Source organism: Prunus avium, chromosome 7 (genome assembly GCF_965620075.1).
Source record: "Prunus avium chromosome 7, drPruAviu1.hap1.1, whole genome shotgun sequence".
NCBI classification, from domain to species: Eukaryota; Viridiplantae; Streptophyta; class Magnoliopsida; order Rosales; family Rosaceae; genus Prunus; species Prunus avium.
Window position 1 is genome coordinate 16,322,309 of NC_142290.1, and position 7,607 is coordinate 16,329,915.

At 39.1% G+C, this 7,607-nt stretch overlaps 1 protein-coding gene across 1 annotated transcript; it reads left to right on the forward strand.

Annotated features, from left to right (window-relative positions):
- The first annotated feature begins 4,229 nt into the window (after positions 1 to 4,229).
- LOC148293040 (uncharacterized) lies at positions 4,230 to 5,331 on the forward strand. Its single transcript, XM_088244570.1, has one exon. The coding sequence runs from the start codon at positions 4,230 to 4,232 to the stop codon at positions 5,088 to 5,090; it is 861 nt and encodes a 286-aa protein (XP_088100696.1). The 3' UTR covers positions 5,091 to 5,331.
- Positions 5,332 to 7,607: the final 2,276 nt, after the last annotated feature.

The window sequence follows — 7,607 nt, forward strand, 5'->3', positions numbered from 1 at the left end:
ATTGTCCAATTTCTGACACCTATTGATTTCAGATCGAGCCCAAAACTTGGGCAACATCATAATATGGTGGGAGGAGTCATTTGGTGAGTTTTGAGTGAAATCCAATCGCTAGAAGTAAGGAATACACCAACCACTCCAATTAGGAACGAACTGCCGTTGAACTTGAATTGTCCAATTTCAAACACCTATTGATTTCGGATCGAGCCCAAAACATGGGCAACATCATAATATGGTGGGAGGAGTCATTTGGTGAGTTTTGAGTGAAATCCAATCGCTAGAAGTATGGAATACACCAACCACTCCAATTAGGAACGAACTGCCGTTGAACTTGAATTGTCCAATTTCTCACACCTATTGATTTCGGATCGAGCCCAAAACTTGGGCAACATCATAATATGGTGGGAGGAGTCATTTGGTCAGTTTTGAGTGAAATCCAATCGCTAGAAGTATGGAATACACCAACCACTCCAATTAGGAACGAACTGCCGTTCAACTTGAATTGTCCAATTTTGAACACCTATTGATTTCGGATCGAGCCCAAAACTTGGGCAACATCATAATATGGTGAGAGGAGTCACTTGGTGAGTTTTGATTGAAATCCAATCGCTAGAACTATGGAATACACCAACCACATCAATTAGGAACGAACTGCCGTTGAACTTGAATTGTCCAATTTCGAACACCTATTGATTTCGGATCGAGCCCAAAACTTGGGCAACATCATAATATGGTGGGAGGAGTCATTTGGTGAGTTTTGAGTGAAATCCAATCGCTAGAAGTATGGAATACACCAACCACTCCAATTAGGAACGAACTGCCGTTGAACTTGAATTGTCCAATTTCTCACACCTATTGATTTCGGATCGAGCTCAAAACTTGGGCAACATCATAATATGGTGGGAGGAGTCATTTGGTGCGTTTTGAGTGAAATCCAATCGCTAGAAGTATAGAATACACCAACCACTCCAATTAGGAACGAACTGCCGTTGAACTTGAATTGTCCAATTTGCAGCACCTATTGATTTCGGATTGAGCCCAAAACAATTGAAACACCTATTGATTTCGGATTGAGCCCAAAACTTGGTCCACATCATAATATGGTGGGAGGAGTCATTTGGTGAGTTTTGAGTGAAATCCAATCGCTAGAAGTGTGGAATACACCAACCACTCCAATTAGGAACGAACTGCCGTTGAATTTGAATTGTCCAATTTGGAACACCTATTGATTTCGGATCGAGCCCAAAACTTGGGCAACATCATAATATGATGGGAGGAGTCATTTGGTTAGTTTTGAATGAAATCCAATCGCTAGAAGTATGGAATACACCAACCACTCCAATTAGGAACGAACTGCCGTTGAACTCTAATTGTCTAATTTGGAAGACCTATTGATTTCGGATCGAGCCCAAAACTTGGGCAACATCATAATATGGTGGGAGGAGTCGTTTGGTGAGTTTTGAGTGAAATCCAATCGCTAGAAGTATGGAATACCCCAATCACTCCAATTAGGAACGAACTGCCGTTGAACTTGAATTGTCCAATTTCTCACACCTATTGATTTCGGAACGAACCCCAAACTTGTGCAACATAATAATATGGTGGGAGGAGTCATTTGGTGAGATTTGAGTGAAATCCAATCGCTAGAAGTGGGGAATACACCAACCACTACAATTAGGAACGAACTGCCTTTGAACTTGAACTGTCCAATTTCGAACACCTATTGATTTCGGATCGAGCCTAAAACTTGGGCAACATCATAATATGGTGGGAGGAGTCAATTGGTGAGTTTTGAGTTAAATCCAATCTCTAGAAGTATGGAATACACCAACCACTCCAATTAGGAACGAACTGCCGTTGAACTTGAATTGTCCAATTTGGAACACCTATTGATTTCGGATCGAGCCCAAAACTTGGGCAACATCATAATATGGTGGGAGGAGTCATTTGGTTAGTTTTGAATGAAATCCAATCGCTAGAAGTATGGAATACACCAACCACTCCAATTAGGAACGAACTGCCGTTGAACTTGAATTGTCCAATTTCTCACACCTATTGATTTCGGATCGAGCTCAAAACTTGGGCAACATCATAATATGGTGGGAGGAGTCATTTGGTGCGTTTTGAGTGAAATCCAATCGCTAGAAGTATAGAATACACCAACCACTCCAATTAGGAACGAACTGCCGTTGAACTTGAATTGTCCAATTTGCAGCACCTATTGATTTCGGATCGAGCCCAAAACTTGGGCAACATCATAATATGGTGGGAGAAGTCATTTGGTGAGTTTTGAGTGAAATCCAATCGCTAGAAGTATGGAATACACCAACCACTCCAATTAGGAACGAACTGCCGTTGAACTTGAATTGTCCAATTTGAAACACCTATTGATTTCGGATTGAGCCCAAAACTTGGTCCACATCATAATATGGTGGGAGGAGTCATTTGGTGAGTTTTGAGTGAAATCCAATCGCTAGAAGTGTGGAATACACCAACCACTCCAATTAGGAACGAACTGCCGTTGAATTTGAATTGTCCAATTTGGAACACCTATTGATTTCGGATCGAGCCCAAAACTTGGGCAACATCATAATATGGTGGGAGGAGTCATTTGGTTAGTTTTGAATGAAATCCAATCGCTAGAAGTATGGAATACACCAACCACTCCAATTAGGAACGAACTGCCGTTGAACTCTAATTGTCTAATTTGGAAGACCTATTGATTTCGGATCGAGCCCAAAACTTGGGCAACATCATAATATGGTGGGAGGAGTCGTTTGGTGAGTTTTGAGTGAAATCCAATCGCTAGAAGTATGGAATACCCCAATCACTCCAATTAGGAACGAACTGCCGTTGAACTTGAATTGTCCAATTTCTCACACCTATTGATTTCGGAACGAACCCCAAACTTGTGCAACATAATAATATGGTGGGAGGAGTCATTTGGTGAGATTTGAGTGAAATCCAATCGCTAGAAGTGGGGAATACACCAACCACTACAATTAGGAACGAACTGCCTTTGAACTTGAACTGTCCAATTTCGAACACCTATTGATTTCGGATCGAGCCTAAAACTTGGGCAACATCATAATATGGTGGGAGGAGTCAATTGGTGAGTTTTGAGTTAAATCCAATCTCTAGAAGTATGGAATACACCAACCACTCCAATTAGGAACGAACTGCCGTTGAACTTGAATTGTCCAATTTGGAACACCTATTGATTTCGGATCGAGCCCAAAACTTGGGCAACATCATAATATGGTGGGAGGAGTCATTTGGTTAGTTTTGAATGAAATCCAATCGCTAGAAGTATGGAATACACCAACCACTCCAATTAGGAACGAACTGCCGTTGAACTCTAATTGTCTAATTTGGAAGAGCTATTGATTTCGGATCGAGCCCAAAACTTGGGCAACATCATAATATGGTGGGAGGAGTCGTTTGGTGAGTTTTGAGTGAAATCCAATCGCTAGAAGTATGGAATACACCAACCACTGCAATTAGGAACGAACTGCCATTGAACTTGAATTGTCCAATTTCTCACACCAATTGATTTCGGATCGAGCCCAAAGCTTGGGCAACATCATAATGTGGTGGGAGGAGTCATTTGGTTTGTTTTGAGTGAAATCCAATCGCTAGAAGTATGGAATACACCAACCACTCCAATTAGGAAGGAACTGCCGTTGAACTTGAATTGTCCAATTTCTCACACCTTTTGATTTCGGATCGATCCCCAAACTTGGGCAACACCATAATATGGTGGGAGGACTCCTTTGGTGTGTTTTGAGTGAAATCCAATTGCTAGAAGTATGGAATACACCAACCTCTCCAATTAGGAACGAACTGCCGTTGAACTTGAATTGTCCAATTTCTCACACCTATTGATTTCGGATCGAGCCCAAAACTTGGGCAACATCATAATATGGTGGGAGGAGTCGTTTGGTTAGTTTTGAGTCAAATCCAATCGGTAGAAGTATGGAATACACCAACCACCCCAATTAGGAACGAACTGCCGTTGAACTTGAATTGTCCAATTTGGAACACCTATTGATTTCGGATCGAGCCCAAAACTTGGGCAACATCATAATATGGTGGGAGGAGTCAATTGGTGAGTTTTGAGTGAAATCCAATCGCTAGATGTATGGAATACACCAACCACTCCAATTAGGAACGAACTGCCGTTGAACATGAATTGTCCAATCAACATTCCATTCGCTGCAGCTTTGGAACAAATGCCAAGTTATGCAACATTCATGAAAGACATCCTTTCCAAGAAAAGAAAATTTGGTGATCATGAGAAAATCCAACTGACAGAAGAGTGCAGTGCCATCCTACAACGGAAGCTTCCACCAAAGAAAAAAGATAGAGGGAGTTTTAAAATTCCATGTACTATTGGAAATAATTTCTTTGAAAAAGCTTTATGTGATTTGGGTTCTAGCATTAATTTACTACCTTTATCTATTGCTAAAAAGATTGGTATTGGTGAAATTAAACCCACCACTGTTTCTTTGCAGATGGCGGACAGGTCAATCACATACCCAGACGGAATTATTGAAGATGTTTTAGTAAAGGTTGATACACTCATATTCCCAGCAGATTTTTTGGTTTTGGATATGGAAGAAGATTCTGACACACAATTAATTTTGGGCCGTCCATTCCTGATTACTGGACGGACTCTGATTGACATGGAAGAAGGTTTAATAACTGTGAGAGTTGGGAATGAAAAAGCGACATTCAAAGTTTTTGAACCAATAACATTTCACGGAAAAGCAGAGGAAAAGGAGACTCCAAGCCATCCATTGGTACATGCCTCCACCTCTAAAGCTGACAAACCAAGAGTTGCCAAACCTGCCTTGTACTTGGATGAACCAAAACCATATGACCCAAGAAGGAATGAGTTAGAGGAACTTCAAAATAAATCTTATGAAAGTGCAAGAATTTACAAGGAGCATACAAAGAAGTGGCATGACAAGCATATCAAGAATGATCGTGACGATACAACCTTCAAAGTCAAAGGCCATCGATTGAAACCACATATGGCAGCTGCATTTCTTAAGGATGAGACCAACGTCCTCCTCAATAATCCCAAATAACGCATCTGAAAGTCGGGCTATTGACTTTAAACTAAGCGCTTGTTGGGAGGCAACCCAACTAGGTACCTTCGTTCCTTATCTTTTTAATTTTTCGTTTGTGTGCTTCTCGCGTTCATTACTTTTACTATTCTCTGTCCTTACTTTTATTTTCATTTTAAACATTGAGGACAATGTTTGGTTTAGGTTTGAGGTGGGTAACATTCGTTTTATTTTAATTTTTTTTCGTTTTTAGTCTTTTTCGAGTCATGCAAAACATTGGTGTTTATGTTTCGATAATACTGTTTTAATCTGTAATGGATTTGAAGATTTGGCCCGCGTTGTCTTCTTCAGTTTTTTGTGCTGAATCCAGCCATATAAGGGCCGTAATTTTCTGACTTTTCGTTTGCAAGTTATAGCTATTTTTCTGAACAGGGGTCTGGATCTGGAATTTTTCTGCGATTCAGTACTGATTTCTGTTTTCAACATCAGTTTTCATGAAGTTCTACTCTGTTTTCTGGTATTTTTTTCTAAAGAGAAGTTGTGCGTTTGTTTGTCTATTTTCTGAGCATATAAGGCTTGTCAAAATCTGTGCAATACTTTAAGGGATAATTGTTGAAAACTGATCTAAGGTCGAAATTGAAAAGAAGCAGTTTTTGTGAAATATAAATTCTAGTTAAAGTTATCACTTTTCCTTGCTAATAGAGATGTATATGTCATGTTTTGATCATGAATGCTTTACTAACGTGTTGCCATGAAGGGTTATTGCATTATAATCTTTGCACTTCACAATACCATACTCGTAATGTTTTGGTGGACAAGGTTGCTATGCTCGAATGACTATGGAATATTAGTGGAGACTACCTTTGTGAGATATTGAGCCAAAAGCCATTCCTTGAGAGGGGTTTTATTGTTTCTACTCTTAAACACTCTTCGATTTTGTTCTTAATTAGATTGATCTCATTAGGTTTGTATTGGATACTAAAGAATTCTCTTATTTTTGTAGGTACGTCGCTTCCAAGTTGGATGGACCATGAGATATGATGTTAGGCTATGCATGTTTTCACCCTCTAAAAGACCTTTCATCCTACCCTTTTGTGTGCGTCATTAGCCCCTTTGTAACCAAACACTTAACCTTTCTTTCACCACCCTTATTATCTATGACCTATACAACCCGTTTCTAAGCCATACCTTATAGCTTAGGATGTGCCAAAGTGATGAAAATAAGAAGGTTGAGCTCTACACCAAAGAATTGGCGTGTACCGAGGTGTTTGTGCAAAATTGCAAGAAGAAGAAAAAAAAAATTATAAGAAAAGATGAAAAAAAAAAAAAAAAAAAAAAGTATTTTGCAATTCAAAAGAGTAAAAGTTCAAAATCACTCCAAATGGAGTAGGAAATATGCACAATTCCTGGACGCTAAATACTACAAAATGTCAAAAGGAGCTGGCCGTGTATGTGATCATGAATAATGCTTTGGTATGTCCTAAGTTTTTGTTATTCCTTTCCTTTCTTTCATACCCCAAGCCTAGCCTTTCATTACAACCTGAGTAGAAGACCTAACTGATCTTTTGGGAAATCTTGCTTGGAGGTGAGGTATGTACTCTAGTTCTTAGTATTTGATTCTTTTCATGAGACATTATTTTCAGAAATTTCCATTCTTCAAGCTAAGCATATGTGTTAATATTTGATTTCCATTACATAACTTCATACACATATGTGACATTTGAGTGTAAGCCTAGGATTCCGAGAGAAAAAATAGAGTGATATCCGGTGAGGGATAGAGTCAAGGCGAAATAATTCCATGGCATTCGAGTGTGGTTATCTTTAAGCTTGGAAGTTATGACTTTTGGTATTACACGTTACACCATGATGCAATTATACTCAAAGTGGCATAGCTTTAGTGATGCAAATGTGATTGGCATGCATTGGTTTTTATTAGCTTGTTTAAAGTGGTGCCTTTAACGACTTTGTTTTGCAGTTAAACGTTTGTGGGTATCGTAACTGGTAAACCCTCAGGAGACACAACTCCTCCTACTAGGGACACCTAGAGGTTTAACGGCTTGTGGCACATGCTAAGTGCCATCGAGTTTACCTGCGAAAGTGGTTTAGTTAGTTTTTCATTTTTTTTTTTTTTGTGTTTGTTTCTAATTTTGCTCGAGGACTAGCAAAAGATAGGTTTGAGGTAGTTTGATAAGTGCATTATTTACTATATTTTTATATCTCTTTTATTTGGTTTTTGTAGGGAAAGTTAATTTAAAATAGCATTATTACCTTACTTTCCTTATTTTCAGCTATTCTGCACTCTTGGAAGGATTTCGACTGAAAATTGACTTTTCAAATGAATTTTAGCGCAAGGCCAATTGGAGAAGAAAGCTAAGACATTGAAGATCATTGTATCAAAGTTTCATAATTTTCTACCAAGCCAAATGCTCCAGACTTGCAAGTCAAGACAGCCTAAGTTGAAATTCCGTCAAAACTGCACTGCTGTGGAAGATTGAAGATTTGAAGACCTTTCCGATTTTTCCTAGTGGCGTGTAATAT

What these genes read in the sequence shown, in the direction of transcription:
- LOC148293040 (XM_088244570.1), top strand. Translation starts at nt 4,230, where the DNA reads ATGCCAAGTTATGCAACATTCATGAAAGACATCCTTTCCAAGAAAAGA.